The 18,502-nt window shown below is 40.7% G+C and overlaps 1 protein-coding gene across 1 annotated transcript in view; it reads left to right on the plus strand.

The window, feature by feature from the left end:
- Positions 1 to 1,639: 1,639 nt before the first annotated feature.
- Positions 1,640 to 18,502, plus strand: part of TXNRD1 (thioredoxin reductase 1) — a 38,288-nt gene continuing 21,425 nt past the window's right edge. The window contains exons 1-4 of the mRNA XM_027890484.1: positions 1,640 to 1,649; positions 12,347 to 12,453; positions 14,546 to 14,668; positions 18,399 to 18,471. Coding sequence (XP_027746285.1) covers positions 14,576 to 14,668; positions 18,399 to 18,471 — 166 coding nt within the window. The 5' untranslated portion in view covers positions 1,640 to 1,649; positions 12,347 to 12,453; positions 14,546 to 14,575. The remainder of the gene's footprint in view (positions 1,650 to 12,346; positions 12,454 to 14,545; positions 14,669 to 18,398; positions 18,472 to 18,502) is intronic.

Genomic DNA, 18,502 nt, shown 5'->3' on the forward strand with positions numbered 1-18,502 from the left:
TGAATTGCCAGCTGGTAGTTCTCATTTAATGAAAATATTGAGATGGGGTTTGGTGGAATAAAGTTCCTTCCCTAAGCTTGTTCAGCAAATTATTTTAATAACTATATTTTTGAAGCTGTAATAATCCCTGAATGCCAATAACAATTATTATCCTCATTATCATAATAATTTTTGTTGCTATAGATATCTATATTGCAGACATAGTTTCTAAAATCATAGTGGTCATTCCCACAGTAGGTTCAGAGACTTTTTTCCACTTAACAGTCTTAAGTATAGTTGTGTGTTTTTTGGTATTTGAAACCCCAGCTGACGCTGGAGATACCACTGCAGAGTAGAAGAGTAATACAGGAATACAAATAGGAATTAAGTCCTCTGTGCAAAAAAGCTGAGGTTGGGGAGACAATGCCTCTTAAACATCAAGACTCAAAGTTAATATTCTGATCTCTTTTTTCCCTTTGTTGTAGTTCATTATTACTTTTGTGGTGGAGTACTGAGAGCTGACATGGTTGGAGTCCTGCACTGAAGGGTAATCACAGCTCTGGAGGGTTGTAGGATAAATAGCCATGATGTTTACATTTTACACTGGAGGACTCTTAGGACTTATACAGGACAAGAGAGCAGCTCAGTGGTGACTGACACTAAGAGCTCCTCAGTCTACAGCATTCATTTTGCTGCCATGTGGTGTCATCACAGCATCCTTCATGCTCTCTCAGCCCCAGAGCCCAGCAGTCAATCTGAAATAGAGAGCCCAGCAGTCAATCAGCCCAGCAACTGAGAAGAAAATCCATCGAACAACACCGTTGATGGTTGGGTTTGCATCTTTTTAAATCACTTCAAACAAATGTCAGTATTTGCTGTAAGCAAGAATGCCGGTCAGATAAATTGCTGTGTTTGGTGTAACAAGCCATACACTTCCTTCCGTGTGAAGAGTGAAGAAAGCTCAAACTGGACTGATAGAGAAGAAAGCTCAAAGTGGACCAACAATAGCAGGCAACATTTGTGTGCAGGTGTGGTGATGGTTTACAGGGTCATGGCTTTCATCTTGCCCTGTCCGGCTTCTCAGCCGATGCCAGAAGTCCTTGCCAGGCTCTCCTCTTGCCAATTCACTTGAAAGCCACTACGATGGGGCTGCACCCTGGGCAGCCCTGTGAGATAAAAGTGACGAATAATGTCCTGAGCCCAGAGGAGAGAGCTCAATAAGCCTGCTCAGGCTTCCTACCTCACACAGTTAACCCTTCAGTTACAGTGGCTTTCCTGTACATATATTTCTTACCATGAACCATCAACTGTGGGGAAAAAAACCCCGTTCCTGAAGCACCTCCTGCCTGTCGCCGGCATCCCACGGGAGGAGAGCTCCGCGGAGAGCCCATCCCGCCGCCAGGGGGCGCTGCAGCCCCGGGCTGGCTCCGACCGCGTCCGTCGCCATCGCGACGGGGCCGGGCGGGGCGGGCGCGACCGCCAGGGGGCGCTGCCGGGGCGGGGGGGGGGGGCGAGGATCTTCGAGAGGACCCGATCCCGGCCCATCCCATCCCGTCCCGTCCCATCCCATCGCATCCCACCCGTCCGCGCCATGGGCAGCACCCTGCGGAAGAGCCAGGCGGTGCGGCAGGCGCCCGGCGGAGCGCTCCCCGAGCGGCGGCGCCGGGCAGGTAGGCGGGCGGGAGGGCGGGGGGCACCTGCCTGGCAGCGCCTCGCACCTGGAGGGCTCCGGGCGCGGCGGGGCCGGGAGGGAGGCGGCCGGAGAAATTGCCGCCGGTTTTCCGGCGAAACACCCGGGAGGGCTCCCTCTCTTGCTGCCCCCTCCCTCCGCTGCAGAACAACTTTGCTGTGCCTTCGGCAGGGATGACCGGCGGTCCGACCGCCTGTGCTGGTCACCTGTGCCCAAACACAGCCTGATTGTCTCTTGACTGGCTTTGTTTGAGGCCAGCGGGGCTGGGCAGTCTGTGCCATCGTCCCGCTCACGGGAGTGCGGGGGGATGCAGGGAGCAAGACCCGGCCCTGGGGAGATGCAGGGAGTGGGACTCCGGCCTTGGGGAGTGCGGGCAGTGGTGCTGCGTGAGCGTTCCCAGCAAACGCTGTGTCCTGAAAGGAGCCTGTGCTGAGGACCTTGAGTTAGACGGGAGCTAATGGCCCTCTGGTCCGTAGAGATGTTTTCTGTCTACCAGGATTGAGGCATTTTCCCACGACAGCATTGGGGAAATTTGTGTTTCAGCTGTCTGATTTGTCCCTCTTCTGAGTCAGAACTTCAGCCTGAGATTCTCTTTGGACATAGCATTTACTATGCTCTCACTGGGTCTATAAAAGTCTGATGAAAGAAGATAAATAATGGGCTTGAAGTAATGAACGCCGGAAAATGAATCTATGCTTACATCTGACACTGAACAGCAGTTCTGCTTAAATGAAAAGGCACTCTTAGGATGTAGTGCTTCATTGAGCATCTACTATTGAAGGAGTTTTTTCAGCTCCACCAAATCCTTGGGAAGGGGACTGTTTTTATATATGCAGTGTTTTGAGAACATTGACACTAAAACGGCTCGGGAGTTTTAAGGTTATATATAATATTTTAAGTCTTATTGTGCATTTGGAAATTGTCAGATACTTGGCAAACAAAGAATGAAGATGCCTGTGCGGAAGAATTTGCGTAAGGCACAGCAGGAGCTGGCAAATACAAAGAGGAGGTTTATAGCAGTTAAAACTCTGGAGATAGGCTTATTGTTATGGCTCTACATTGCTTAGTATCTTTCAATTATACCAACACAAAATCCTCCAGTCTGAGTCAAAAGCCTGGAAACTGGATGTTCCTTGATCCTAAGAAGGAGTGGGGGGAAAAAAAAAAGAAAACTCTCAAACCACTGTCAAGAGAGTCCAGTTGCCCTTGGGCTTTCAGAACAGTGCAGTGACCTGATATTAGTTAGAGTTAACCCCCAACAGGTCCCTTACCTAATGCTGCCACTACCATGCTATGATTTAGAAATACCCAGTTTAGTTTTAAATCAAATACTGAAAGCTATGCAGGTGTGGTAGCACAGAGTCTGGGACAAAGTAAACTGCTGTGGAGTTATACCCAAACCTGGTTCCTCTGGCCAACAGTCTATCTGCTGACACAAACTCAGAAACGAAGCCTGCATCTTAATGAGCTTCTTCAGCCTTGTGAAGCTGACTCATTTAGGGTAAATGACTTAGAAGAACCTATTGTTTGGGCTTTGGTTTATATGCTCTGCTGTATCTTTGGTTTTTCAGTTTAAGACATTCTGCTGCCTGTTCTATAACTCTGGCAGTGTCTTAAAGTAATTCTCAAGGAAGGTTGGTTTAAAATGTGACATCAAGGTTTATATTTCAGCACCAAGGCAGCTTTTCTTCTGGGATAGTTGCACACTAGTAGATTGTTATCTGAAACCCAATGTCTGTTTCCCAAAGGAGACATCAAAGTTTTTTAATGTCCACCAAGGACAAGAGATGAGGGAAGTTGTGGGTGCTGTAGAAGAGGTTAAACAAAAGATTAAAACAAAACAAAACAAAAAAAACATAAATGTGAATAGAAATACATAATTTAGTTTAAAATGGAAACATAATTCAAATAAGCTAATTACTCATTGTTTAACTGACTCTAAAACACGAGCAATCTAAAATTACCCCTTTCTATAGTTAGTCATAACCAGCAGTAGGGTGTTTTAACATCTCCATGCACCCCTTGGACAAAGTATATCTAAACTTACGTGTGTTGTAGGAGGACGAAATTGGGCCATTGGTAGCTGTAAGAATTTCTTAATGGCTTTCTGGATTTTTTCCCACCCTTCCATCATTTTGACAATGGCAATGATAAATTTAGTTATTAATTTACTGTAAGATCTAAAGAGGGTTAAAAAAATAAACAGTGGGGAGCTGGCAATGAGCAAAACTGGCAAGAAAAATGGTGGCTAGCAGAGGAAAAAGTAAAAATGTTAAGATAAAGTGCTTATATATGGTTTGCATAACATAGCTATTAAATACATTCTCTTGTCCTTAGCTTGTGCTTTCAAAAGGGGTTATTCTCAATCTTCAAATACCATTCAGTTTACTTCAACAATTGAGTTTTACACGTGCAGTATTTATGGCATTTTGTGGATGTAAAAGTATGAAAATTGGAAATAACTCCGAAGAGAGTGCTTTTCCTGATTTTTTTGTTAATTTTTTTTCCACACCTTTTTAGTTTTCTGTATTATAAACAGGCATTTTACTGTGGAAAGGACTAAGGACAAAATTCAGAGCTATACAATAAGGGACTAAACTTACACATCAGAATTAAGATAGCCTGAGTTGCAGCTTTTGCTTTATAAAACATATTGTTTGTTTCTGTTGGACTGTACCTTGGTATAGCTTCAAGTGCTACTTTCTTTCTCCCAGGCCCTCGTGCTAGTTGAATTTTGTGAGCAGCCGTGTTTCAGTTCAGTTTGATTTTGACGTAGATTGAAGTTGCTCAGCTTCTTTTAGGACTGGGCACTCAGGATACAGCACACACCCACTGGTGGACCTGGAAAGTTACAGTAGACATGGAATGAAATTTGGGGTGGATTCTACAAAGGGAATTGACAAAGTAATGCTAAAATAATAGTTCCTCATTGTTAGTGGTAATCTGAGAACCCCTGAATGCAGCATCACTGTGAGATGGAATAACAGGGGATCCACTTTGGTGGTCCTAGTTCTGTGCTGGAGTACAAACACCAACGGTGGTTAAGTTGCGTTGACATTTACATGTGGTGAGTGTCTGAATAATGAGGCCCCAAATATTTTTACTTTTGCAGTATTTCCTGGAAATGTGTTGACCATATAATTTACATGTGAGCAGGTAACAATAACAGATGTGTCATAGAACTCTTTATGGAGAAGAGTAGACTCAAATGCTTAATGTGGCTTAATGTCCATGTACTTCCTCTGTCCTTGTTAATAGTTATGCCATCCCCTTGATTTCTGCTGTGAACGGAAACAGTGATTGGCCTTCAAAAATGTATGGTACTTGTCTCCTTTTTTCCAGTCCTTTTTTATGCCCTCTCTATTTTCAAAACTCTACCCCTTGTTCCTGTCTAAAAGTTGTTCCTTCATTAAGCCCATCTGGGACACCCTTTGGTAGGATGTCTTGTTATTGTTTTGATTGTGCCTGTAGAAAACAAACTGAATACCAGATAGAATCGTGCACTGTGTCTCACTCATTATGCCAAATTGGTAACTTATCATCCTTTTTCTTCATCACTGCTATCTCCTGAGAATGTTCTATCTTTGATGTCCTGCATGTTTTTGATACCTGCCTGTTGCAAAACTGTTACAAACTGCCTTGCAGTTTGTAGTATCTCATTTTTTTCCAGTGCTTGGTTATTTTTTCCTCGTTCCTACTTCTCAATACCTTCCATTTTGAATGTTGTGTCACATTGTAGGTCTTCCTCACAGAACCTGATTATATTTGATGGCCTCTCTTTTTCCTTATCCTCAGTTTGGTTTTACCCTCTATTTTTCTTACAAAAAGCTCACAGCTGTTGCTTTTCTTAGCATATTGCCTTTTCTATCTGTACTCTTTGTGCCTTGTACTACTGAGTATGTAGCTGGACTCATTTATGGTAAACCCTGTTGAGTTGTGTGACCTCCTGTAATTTTTTGGCTATTACAACCCTATCTGACCCAGCACTTTTGTTTGCATAAAAGAGATATAAATGCAAAGGGAGGAAGTAAGTAAAGCATGCAAATACTTTTATTTCCATAGAAAATAATGGTAGGTTAGTCTAGTGTAATCCTAGCTTTTCTTAAGAATCTGCTAATGAACTGGTTTTGCATAGTGAACCGAGATAGCATCTTATTTTATCTTCTGTTCTAGGGAAGTTGCCTGTTTTGCATATTGAGTCAGCTGCTGGGGGAAGAAAGTGCTGTTTGACATGGTCACCTCACCTGTGTCCCGGCCTTGCATCCCCGGTAGGGTGAGAAGGAAACTCTTGACTTCCTTATCTCCTCCGCTGTTTGCACAGCCTGACACAAAGCAAGCACGTCTCTGTAATTCTGGCTCACAAGTTGTAACGAATTTGTTGTTTTACACTCGTCTTTCACAACCATTTCCAACCAGAGCTTTGTCAGAGCCTGTGTGCATCAGATTGATTTTGTCATATCACTTAGCTGGCAAGAGAGTTCGGAGGGCAGTGACCTGTTAGACTGTGCTGCTTCACTCACCTCACGGAAACGCTGTGTCATTGCTTGCTGGGCTGCTACAAGGAGGATTAAATTGTCCCTCCTAAGTCCTTTTGTTTCTCAAAGACAAGAAACTTTGATTATTCTGAATTAAAATAAGTGGGTTTTTTTCCCCTACCTCTTAAAAAAAAAAATCACAGTTTTTTTAAGCCAAGTACCTAAGTACTTCCCATGGTGTAATATAATACCTCCTTAAACTTCATGCCCTTTCTGGGATATTGCCTACAAAAAAATTTTTTTCCTTTAACCATGATCACTTTTAATACTGGCTCTTTTGACAAATAACCTGGTTTTGTATGAGCTGTTTTCCACCATATTTTTTATGTTCTCTATGACTCAAATGCAAGCTTGATTACAAAGAGGTGTGTGGGATTGAATTAAATGGCTTTAGTTGTGGTAGAGACAATAAAGGAATGGCCAGTGGCAGTAGGGATAATGAATAGCACCAGCACCTGGGAGATCCTGTTCCAGCCCTTCTGAGTGCTCTTTTACCTCTCTGTGCCTCAGGTGCCACACTTGAATAAGTGTGGCTGGTGATGCTTCCTCCTCCTGTCAGAGAGTTGTTTATTTACTGACCAGGAAAAAAAAAAAAAAAAAGGTAGCATGAGAGTATTAATCACAGTTTGTGGGAGCCACAAGTTTGTATTGACCACAGGAATTTCAAGAAGAAAAGTCAGGAAACTCAGCTTTTTCAGGTCATCCCAAATAAAGGGTGAGCCAGTATGGATGGCACTGTGAGCATGATATACCTACAGGTAGTCATACCAGAAATCAGCTTCCTTTGCTTTGATTTGGATTAGAAAAAGCATTATACTATTATGGGTAAATGCAAAAGCAACGTTGACTTTTGAAGGGAATAGACAAAAATCCATGTTAAAATTACCAGTATTGTAAGATTATATTTTCCATAATGATTGCATATAAATCATTAAATAAGGTGTTGTAGCTTTTAGCACAATACCAGGGGCAGAGAAGCTGTATCTTAAGTTTTTCAAAGCCTAGTTAATTTAGTTCACAATGAAATAAAGTGGAAGATGGAAGTGGTCAAAAATACATAATTAATTTATGATTGCTTGTCTTTTACCAAGGAAGACATAATCTGAAATGTATAATTTTTAAATTTATATAGCTTGTTCTGTTAGAGCTAACAGAGTTTGTAGTAGAGGTGTTCTAGAAATACTTGAGGCCAGCATGTGATGTTATGCTCACAGAAAACATCTCTGTTTGTGCTAATTAGAGCAACCTGGCTAATTCCTGTACAGTTTACTGTAAACAATTACATAAGAAATGAGGAATGGCTGAAGACTTTCAAGAGCAAGTATCCACTGTCTGATACTGCTAAGGACTTTGGTGTCAGAGAGCACTACTAAGAAAGGCTGTGAGAAAGCCCATATCTAGTTGGAGTGAGGTTTAAAGTTCTGTAATTATTATGGCTTTTCATAAAAAAACAAGGAGTACAGTTGAACTTCTGAAATCAGTGAAGTAAAGTACTTTTTCGTGTTACAATTGGACTTCGAGGTAGCTGCATGAATACTTAGAAAAGTAAAAGGTAAACAAATGCCTGAAAGTAGGAATTACTTCTGCTAGGAACTAGGAACTGGGACCAGTTTCAGAAGCCCTTTTGCAGACTATCAGGATGTGACAGGTATGAACCTGAGTGGCTGGTTATTAGAGGTTGAGAAGTAGGTATTTTAGGGTTGAGTTTCTTGCCTTAGGTTAGCAGCTCTTCACATTCTTCTGGGATTGCAAAGGTGGTGGATTAAAGTCCTCAAAATACAATGCTGACCTATCTTGAGTGAAAAGCAGATTGGAGGATTTTGCTGAGCCAGTCCCCAGATGTTCATTAAAAAACTGAGCTGAAAAGGATGAATTTTGTCATTTAAGGCCTTTGTTTGAGTCAGAACTTTTTTGTTGTGTAAATAGAGCTTTGAATCAGGCCCTCAGATGGATGTCACTTGAAAGTTAGTATTTCGTTTGATCTGGCATTCATCATTCCTCTGTCAGTATTTCTTCTTTGGCTTGTCTCGGTTTTGTAATTCCTACCCTGCTCTGTAGAGGTCAGATTAACAGTTCTCAGCAGATTTTTATTGTCCTTTGAGAGAACAGTGCTGTGAAGCTTTCTGCCATTTTCTGCCTTTTTCACATGTTGACTGCATTTGTTTTGCTGAGAATGATGAGGGTTTTTTTTCTCTTCTACCTTAGAGAACTGAACTCTTAGGTTGCCACGTTCCCAAAAGAAAGTTTGTATCTACATGTTTTGCCACTTTATGGAAATTATTTTAAAGGCCGTTTATACTCATATAGTTGTGGTGAAAAAAGAACGTATGTTTTGTATGAAGGAGATGGGTGTTTTGGAGTAATGCTGTGTACTTCAGTCAGGACTGCTCACAGAAATCTGTGACAAAGTAGACTCCCTGCTTCAAGTAGGTGGAAAGCTCAGTTATTCCACTTATGCCTTGATCATGATCCCATTCAGCCTATCTTTTATTTAAATGGGAGAAGTTTTAAGCCCTTGGATATGAAAAGCATATTAACAAGAATACAAATAAATTTAAAATACTTTCCAGCAACACAGTGAACAAATATAAGCAAAAACAGTTTAGGGAACTTCTGATTTCTTAGGAAAATGCACTTTACGCTTTTGCTTGTCAGTCTTGCTAGGTTTTGGATTTGAGAATGTCATAATTTAAGCCCAGCTGACAGCTCAGCCCTACACAGCTGCTCACTGCCTCCTTCCTGGTGGGATGGGGAAGAGAATTGGAAGAATGAAAGTGAGAAAACTCATGTATTGAGAAAAAGGAAGTTTAATAGGTAAAGCTAAAGACATGCATGCCAGCAAAGCCCCAGGCTTCAATTTCTTATCAGTTTTGTCAGGTCAGCTGATTGCAAGGCATCCTCTCGGTGTGGATTTGTGATATGATCCAGGCTGGAGGTGTGTATTTTAAAGGCTTGGTTTCTTTCCCCTTGTAATCTGAATGATGTAATGGCTCTGCTCCCACCAATACCAAATGTTTGAGTTTATGCAATGGAGGAGGTAGTGACCTGTGTTGATAGTGCAGAAATGAGCAAATCTAGAAGAGGGAAAAGCTGAAAATTTCTCAACCTAAAAAGTTCACTTGGACATAATGTAAATGTTCATCATTGTATGAAATGGCCTGTACTTCTCAGATGCCTGAAGACAGGGCTGTAAAGCAAGTTACATGCTTGTATGGAAACATTACAAATTTAAAGGCATCTTCTGAACTACTGGAGTAGAGGTGGATATTTTTTAAATTACAGTTCGTAAAAAATGTGAGGTTTTTTTCTTCTTGATAATGTTCTTCTGTGTGATACAGAAAATCTAGGTAAATAAGTGCAGATTTTTGCCTTGAAGTGCCACTTCCAGATCTTCACAGTGAATAGTGGAAGGGTAAGTGCTTTCCGCGGGTCCCCACATCCTGCCTCATCAGCTCGTGGGATCCCTGGTTGTACACTTTTGCAGAATAAGGTGGTTCTTATCCTGCAGTAGTTCTGCTTACAAGGTTACACAACCAACAGTCAAAAGTTCAGAGGCCTCGGTACCAGGGAGGACTTTGGTTTGTGAGGAAGCTCACTCCCAATAAGGAAGGATATGGATTAAAAATACCATAGTTGCTTCACTGCATTTTTTCCCCCTCTGCCCGAGAAGTAAGGTTTAAAAGGTGGGGTTTCTTTCTGTTTTAACAAGCTGTTGAGCAAAACTGGCAGTTTCACTGCTACCAGAGAGGGAAATGTTCCTGCCTCCTCTTCATCCCTGCCAATCTATATGGATATGCCTTCTGCCTGGCACCAGCTGTGGTGCTTACAAGATCCCTCCCTGGGCTGGCTGAGCTTGTTGGACTGGTGGGAAACTGTCTACAACTTTTCTTCTCCTGGGTTAATTTTCTCTTGGGTTAGTGAGTTGATTTAGCTCATGCAAAGGTCTGACATCTGCCAGGGCTGGTGCCAAGTGTGCAGACAGCAAGAAGAAGAAGGAAACGGTGTGGTGGAGGAGAGTAGACTTGTTCCCATTTGGTAGTATTGATTTGTTGGATCAATTCACACATGAAGGAGCAGTTGGAGGGTCATAAGTTAGGTAGCACTCAACAGCCGCCATCTAGATTGGGACTAACAAAAACCAAAGATGGCAGTAGTGCAGGGCAAGAGCCTCACTGGATCTTCCTTCAGTTGCTGTGAGTTGCTACAAACTTACTGAAGTAACGCTGATACTTATCAGGCAAAGAGAGTTGTTCTCGTACTCGCCACTACATCTCTGAGGGTTACCCAGGTTCCATGATTCAGCTTCACCTTATCAACCTCACTCTGCAAAACAGTGTCTACTGATTCATTTTTGGAAAGTATTGATTCACCTGGACTGTGGGTTATTGTAACTGCTGTTAAAGGATGGAATTTTATCGAGAGCAAGCGAGTGACGCACAGAGCACTTTCTGCTTTGTCATCCTGCCTGTGGCAGGTTGCCCAAACCAACAAGGGAGAGGCCCCCAGCAGCTGAGGCAGCCAACATACAGAGTCTTTCAAGTCTCTGCCAGAGGTTATGGTTGCCTTTGGGTTTTGGGGCTATTGCTAAAGCTTTGCACCTCTGGCACAGATCTACCTGAAAATAATTAGAGATGTTTATATAAATGCCTGTGTTGTCTAAAGACTAGATTTTTATCTCAGTGAAGATATAGTTTTAGGTGAACATTCCTTAGGTTGTTTAAACTTGTTGTAGGAATAAAGTATTCTGTCAGTTGCTTGAGGTATACACAGAATTGTAACTTTGATAATATATTGAAGCAAAAAATTATCCTTTGTGAAGGTTGTGAAGTTATTATTTGTGAAGGCTGTTCAAAACCTGTATTCTTTCTGTCTTTTTACATTTGTACATTCCCCAACTAGAAAAGGAAAAGTATTATCCATCACTAATACTACTATTAAGTATTGCATAACAATTCTGATCCTTAAGCCCCTTTACCACCATCAGCAATGTTCCCAATACCATTGTGAGATAGAGGAATCCTATCACCAAGTTTCAGAGAAGAAATCAGAGATGACAAGATTATAAACCAATTTTCAATGACTGCCTTTTTTTGTTTGTGTCTGTGTGTGTGAATGCTTTTCAGGTTTTTGGGCTCAGTGCCCAAGGAATGTATGCATAGCATTCAGTATGGCTGTTTTTCTAAGTAGGGGCACGTGTCAGGGTTTGCTAATTAATGCTGGCTGTGCAGTGCAAAGTATGTGATTAAGTACAAACAAGTTTGTAGTGACCCATTTATTGGAAATTAAGCTTATAACTCAGTTCTGTGCGGGAAGATACAGCTAATAATGGATTCCAATCAAGTATTAGATTTTCTCTGTTTTTCTTTATTGATGCCACATCAAATAAAGTTTCATCATGAGTAAATATGTTATTTTTTTCCTTTCCTTTTTAAACTTTTATATTGGGGATATATATAAATAAATATACATACATATATATATATATATATATATATATATATAAAATCATTTATTACCAGTGGGCAAGCTGATTTTTTTCAAACTTTGGAATATGTTTATTTAGAGGATTTCACAGTCTGAGCAATACCATGTGTCAGAAATTACTGGGGAGTTGGGGAAGAAATTGCATGGAAAAAACCAATTACATCAATACATCAAACTGAAAGAAGTTTTCAGACAACTAGTTGCAGAAGAAAAATAAAACCCTGTAATTCAGTTTTAAAAAGTACAGTTCTTATTAAAAAAAAAAAAAAAAAAAAGCACATCAGAATAAGAACTTCACTTTCTGGGCAAGAAAGCTGAAAATCATAATTGTCCTTTAAGACTGAAGTTTCAGGCTTAACCACAGCAAACATGATTTCCTTGCTTTGTTCCAAGCATATTGTTAGATTGGCAAAAAGTACTGAAATCTCAGCCAACTCTCATATGGGATTTTATTCGAGAGAAAAATATAGCAAGTCATCCTAACGTTGCAAATTACTCATCGACCGCCTTAGGAAACGCTGCCCTGGGACAGGCATGCCGCTGATGAGGAAGCAGTGAGGCTGCCAGGCCACTCCCCCAGACAATTTCCCTGGAGGAGCACAGCCTTCATAAAGGACATTTCTCCAGACACTACATTATTTTACTCTTTATTTCACAGAGGGAACCTCAAAGCTGCGGGAAGGGCAGCGCGAAGCAGCAGCAGAAACTTCACGGCCAGTTTCTGTACAGGAGAAGCCGACAGGAGATCATGAGAAAACTTTAAAGGTAGGGGGAGATACATTTTAAAGTCTATAATTTAGTTTTGCCACTGAAAAATAATCAGCAGGTAGGCTTTATTGTAAAAATTGCAGTTCATGGGAGAAGAATGGAAGAAATCTGTTTCCAGGATGGATCATGGTCATGGCCAAGTTCACCTGGTAAATGGAACGTGGAGCTTGTCAAGATCCTGGCTTCAGAGAGTGAGGTTGTAATCTACTTTGTCTGATCTAAACTTTTAACATGTTTTCATACAGAATTATTGTGAAGAAGTAATGAAAAATGAACCAAACAGGAGGGAATAAAAGCTGAAGATTCTTATTCCATGTGAAAACATAAAGCGTTTTTCAAAAGTAGCACTATATAAGTAGTGATCTAATCAAATTTCATGAGTAGTTTTTGTGGTTTCTTTAAATGCATCATAAAGATACTGTCCTTGGTAGTTGGGTTTGATGACTATGTAGGAGTTAGTCTGCCCTTAGGCGTCACACCATCCTCTTGCCACTAAGGGAACAAGAAGGCATGCTTTGGTAAAGAATGGCACCCTTTCTCTAATTTTATATCCCTAAATACAAATAAAGTGAAGCTGCATGTCATGACACCATCTATGTCCCTTTTCCACTGTTACTCTGATTGCAGTAGGAAGTTTGAGCCTGGCTAATGGCTGCGTTAGAAAAATAGTAAAAACTGTTCGCAAAGTTGATTTAGTGTAAGGGGTGAATGTTGGGATTGCACAGCAGAGGAAGGAGAATGAGGTATTTTTGGTTGCCTTCACAGCAGCCACAGGTGGTTTCTAGGTTTGGTTTTTACTGTTAACAGGCTTATGAAATCCTATTAAAATCTAACTTTCTACAGGCAGATGCACAGTCTGAATTTCTGCTGACGTTGCTGTGTAATTTGTCTGAGGGAGAGAGGACTTTTGTCGGTGTATCTCTGCTGGCAGCCGTCAGTAGAGTAGACACAGTTAAAGACAGGGACTAATGAAACCTCAGAGAAAGGTGACAGTAGAATGGGTTGAGTAGAAAGGGCTGCTTAATGCAAAATGAAACTAAGATGAAAAGAAAAGGGTAACTTCTTTGGGCTTTTTTCTTTTCTTTGATTTGCCATAATTATTCCAGTAGTACTGAATGAAGTCCTACCTAGTCAGGACGGTGGAAATACTTAATAAAAGAGAGCAGATTCATAAAGTGACAAAATATGGGTTTCTTAATTTTTGGTCTTTAAAGTTTTTTCATTACTTTTGTTGATACTGATTTACATCAGGAAAGGCACTTCAGATCTTGTCTTGCAATTTGAGAGTCATCTGAGAATTTTCTCAGCAACTCCAAAGGCTTGAAGGTCTGAAGCCTTGATAGCCTGCAACTTTGCGAATTAAGTACAAAAGCTCATTTTAGAAAGACAGCACTATGATCTTTGTGGCATACAGCTGCCAAAATGCATTTTAGGACTTATGAGTTGTTTTTCTGTGGTAGTAATTGAGATAACAACAACAAAAAAAAATCTCTTCTGAAACCATGGTGGCCATACTTGATCCTTTTGTTGCCAAAGTTCTAGTGCTAAACGGAAGCAAGAATAAACACAAGCATGTTACAAAAATGTAGTTTTCTGAAGTTTTTTTCTTCATTCAGTTCTGATCATTCTATTGGCAAGGCTGGGAATTACTGTAGATTGTTGCAATGTTGTATAGGGTTGTTGTATTTTCCTACTACTATATGCAAGAGGAGGGGAAAAACACTAATTAGGAAAGTCCAGGGCAGATGAAAAGAATAAAATAAATTAATGGAAAGCTTATGTTAGCAGTTATGTATCTCATCCTGTAGTGCAGAATGAGGAGGCACTGGAGTTGCATTGTTGTGGAAAATTAAGCTCTGCAAGGAAACCCTGGGCTCCAACAAACGAGAAAATTCATAATTCAGTACCTAACAGGTACTGAGCTATTCAAGGATGGATTAAGAAAAAAAAATAATTACAAGCAGAGCTCAGAGAATTCAGATGCAATTATATTCTCTTATCACAATATTTGCTGCTGAAAATACTAATTTTGGAACACTGTGGATAATGTTTCAATATTCCCTAATACTTTTTTCCCCCCTCTGTTCAGGCACATAAGGAAGACAAGCCTCAGAAACCGATGGAAATGAACGGGCTCGCACCGGTGCCAGATTCCTACGACTATGATCTCATTGTCATTGGTGGGGGCTCAGGTGGTCTGGCAGCTGCCAAGGTATGAAAGGGAAAATACAGATTCTTACTTTCTTGTAAATAGGTGGGTGACATCCTCAGTGTCTTGGATTTGGGTATCTTTAACACTGCAGGGGCATAACATTTCTGCCTGATCAGTGATATTTCTTTGGAGGTTAGTGCTGGATACACAAAATTATTTTCTTTTATACGTAAAAATCTCATGGTACACTCCTTAGTAGAATAAAACTTAGTCCCCACCAATGGGAGATAATGCTGCTGGAAAGCACCTTAATGGTGTTTATTAGTAGTTGAATTAAAACTTAACTCATAAATGAAAACGCTTTTAAAATTATTTAAAATGAACATCAGGAGGCATCTAGTTTTATATAAAAGTACTATCTCTTCAGAAATAGTTGTATGTCTTGTTTTAAGTCTTAACAGTGGGGGAGATTTTGTGATTTGTGAGCTTATATAGTTGCATAAATGGAGATTTTACCTATACTTAAGCAGAGCTAGGGTTTTGTCCTTGTGGTGTTGGGTTGACCCAATACAGCTCTTGATTTCTAGGGTCTGGTATTTCCTGCCTGTAGTCAGATAAATTATGGGGTTTGTTTAGGATATTGCTTTCAGAGGCGTAGCTACAATTAATTAAAAGAATCCACAGTGGTACAAAATATACCAGCTCTTGGAGTTGTTATCCCAAATATTTGAAACTTGCTGAAATTTAATGTAGGTCAGAAGCTCTCCTTTACATCAGTAGTCAAGCACATTTTGATTCTTCTGGCTTTGGTAGGATTAACTATTTATAAGTGAATTGAGCATTCCTAGAAATAAAAGTGTTTTGTTGCTTAAGACCTGGAGCTGGATTATTCCTCTAAACAGAAGGCATTTGTTTTGTTCTCAAGAATTGAAGAGGTCATTGAAGAGTGAAAGCAAATAAGGAGAAAATATTGGATTCACGCTGAACCTTGGTCCCTTTGAAGTACTTCTGTTATAATGGAATAACGCAGGACTGAGATGTGAATTGTGCATCCATAACTTATTTTGGTAGTTTACTGCTTTCCTATCAATAGAGGCACTACTGTCATGGCATAGGATTGAAAGTAAGATCTACAAAAAGTCTGAGAACCACAAAGAGAAGCAAATACTGGTTTTCAGAGGATGGGGGTGAACAGAAGAGAGTAATGAGAGTAAAATGGGAGTGTGCAGTAATGCAAAACCAGTTTTCAGTAACAAAATGCCATCTGTTCAAGTTTCCATAAGGAGACTGGCTACTTTGTTGGATACATGTGCTATGTTGTGAAGCTACCGCAGTGATGTTTGTTGCATCATTTTTCAATTGTGGGACAAAAAACATGGCAGCTGGGAAGATAAATTGCCTTATTCCTTCAACTCGGTGTATATTGATTCTTTCTGTTTTCAAATGATTGTAGAGTAGAGCAGAAGGTGGTAAATCAATGAAGTCATCAGTGGTTATCAGTAGTAAAGTGGATTTCAAATCAGTTTCATGAAGTTAAAGTGAAACTGTTGTACACACATAAACTTCTGACTTATACTCTAGATTTTTGTTTGTTTGTTTGTTTGTTTTCTAATAAATTAACTAACAGTGCCTTAAAAACCCCAAAACAAACCAGAAAAAAATCCCCACCTACACAGCTTTTAAACCAAGTTCCAGATATCTACACTCATGGTTGCAGCAGTGTAAGTAGACTGGCTAAAAGTGTGCCTTTCACTATGACACGTGCAGCTTTGTTGTGCACATCTTCCTCTCTATATTGTGCTCAGAGCTTGTTCATTTGGAGGCACATCTCCACAGTGGGTGCAAATGCTGCCAGATTGACTTGGTGCAACCCAGCTGCAGACTCAGACCGAGGTGCCAGGCCCCTGCTGTCAGTTCACACAGAACACCTCCAGCCATAAGCAGCCTTGCTGTGTTCATGGGGCGCTGCACTGAGCCCAGCAGGGTTTGAAAGCCTACAGGGCAGGTTTTGTGGCTGTGCGTATCACTCTGCAGAAGTGGTTATATCTGTTTGTGATCTCTGCTGAGGTGGCAGTGGAATGCTGTGCTGTATTACGTGAGCGTACGGCTGAGTGTGAGCTTGGGAATCCATGCATTCTATTTAGTTAACACTAGTTAAGCTGTTTTGAGTGGTATTTAAGAGTTGTTGTTGTAGAGGAGCTTTAATGACACGTCTCAGTCCCTAAGCACCTTCCTGAGTAACTTTCTCAGAGGTGCTGCTAATGGATAGAAATTAGCCAGCCTAGATCTTTATTGGAAGTGGAAATCCATTACCTCAGTATTTTCCAAAGGTGTCTACAGACTGCGTTGTTTGAATTATGATTTACATTTTGCATGAAGTAAGATACATTTAAAATTAAAATTCTGATTGTCAACTATTTGGTTTGACAAGTATTACTGGTAACATAAGGCTGAAGGCTGTCCAGCTCCTCCCAAATAAAACCCAAGGCCTTTGAGTAATATCCTGTGCCTATAGTTATTATTGCTTACATGTCTAAGGACTCATCATGTGATGCTGCACAGCTGTGGTTACTCCAAGTAGCAAAGTTATGCTGCTACATCTCATGGGTGCAATCTGTCATTGTTGTCTCTCATCTGCATGGGGCTTGCTTACATGTTTTTCCGTGGTCGCAGTTATTGCTGTGGTTTTTTGCCTTTTTCTTATAAAAGATGAAAGGAGCAGTGGAATCGGTATAGAAATTTCAGTTCTCAGTGTTATTTATGGACAGTGATTATAGATTTGCTAATGAAACCTCTCAGGGGAAATACAGAATTGTAGAACCGTGAAGTTTGGAAAAGACCTCCAAGATCATCAAGTCCAACCTTTGTCTGAGTACCACCATGCCCAAAAACCAAATCAACAAGCACCATGTCTGCTTGTTTTTTGAACACTTCCAGGATGATAACTCCGCTACTTCCTTGGGCAGCCTGTTCAGTGCTTAACCACTCTTTTAGTGGAGAAATGTTTCCTAATATTCAACCTGAACCTCCCTTGGGGCAACTTGAGGTCATTTCCCCTTGTCCTGTCAGTAGTTGCCTGGAAGAAGAGGCCGACCCCCACCTCACCACAATCTCCTTTGAGGTAGTTGTAGGGAGCAATAAGGTTACCCCAAGCTTCCTTTTTTCCAGACTAAACAGCCTCAGCTCATCAGTTGTTCCTCATTGGTCTCACCTTTGCTCATCCTGACATGAAGTCAGCTTGCTGCAGGCCACATCGCTTGAAAGAACAAGAGCTGAGCCTGACAACTACAGACTGTGCTCAAAATCAAGTGTTCCCTTCTCCTACAAGAAAAGAGTTTGGATGAGCACTGTTGTCATGCTTGGCCATGTGACTGTTTATGTCATTGTGTGATGTGGTTTCAAACAAATGTTGGAGAAACCATCTTTGAAGTAAAAAGTGGATTAATTAGGAATTCATTAAGTATGTTAAAAGTAAATGGGCATGTTAGGAAATAGTTTGAACAAACTGACAAGATGGAGAAAAGAAGGTTGAACTCCCAGAGTGTTCTGTGTATCAGCTGGTGCCATGCTGGAGAGTAGCAGGATGAATGCCTTTCTTTTTTTTTTCCCTTTCATCTTCTTTTTCCTACTGAATGCACAAATGAATTCAGAAGGTTAATGACTGTCTGTCTGTCCCCTTGCAAATCATTCATCATAACTTAATTAAAAGTCACAAAGCTTTTCAGCAATGCATGATGTTATTGTATACTCCAAACTCAACCTCCAATATGGGTCTTAATTTGTTTTGCAGGAGGCTGCCAAATATGAAAAGAAAGTGATGGTACTGGACTTTGTCAAGCCTACACCTCAGGGAAGCTCATGGGGTAAATTTCCTTTCATTGCAAACCTGTTATA

This window comes from Empidonax traillii, unplaced genomic scaffold (genome assembly GCF_003031625.1).
Source record: "Empidonax traillii isolate 1590-97213 ecotype Southwest subspecies unplaced genomic scaffold, ASM303162v1 scaffold289:size826226, whole genome shotgun sequence".
In the NCBI taxonomy this organism is placed as follows: Eukaryota; Metazoa; Chordata; class Aves; order Passeriformes; family Tyrannidae; genus Empidonax; species Empidonax traillii.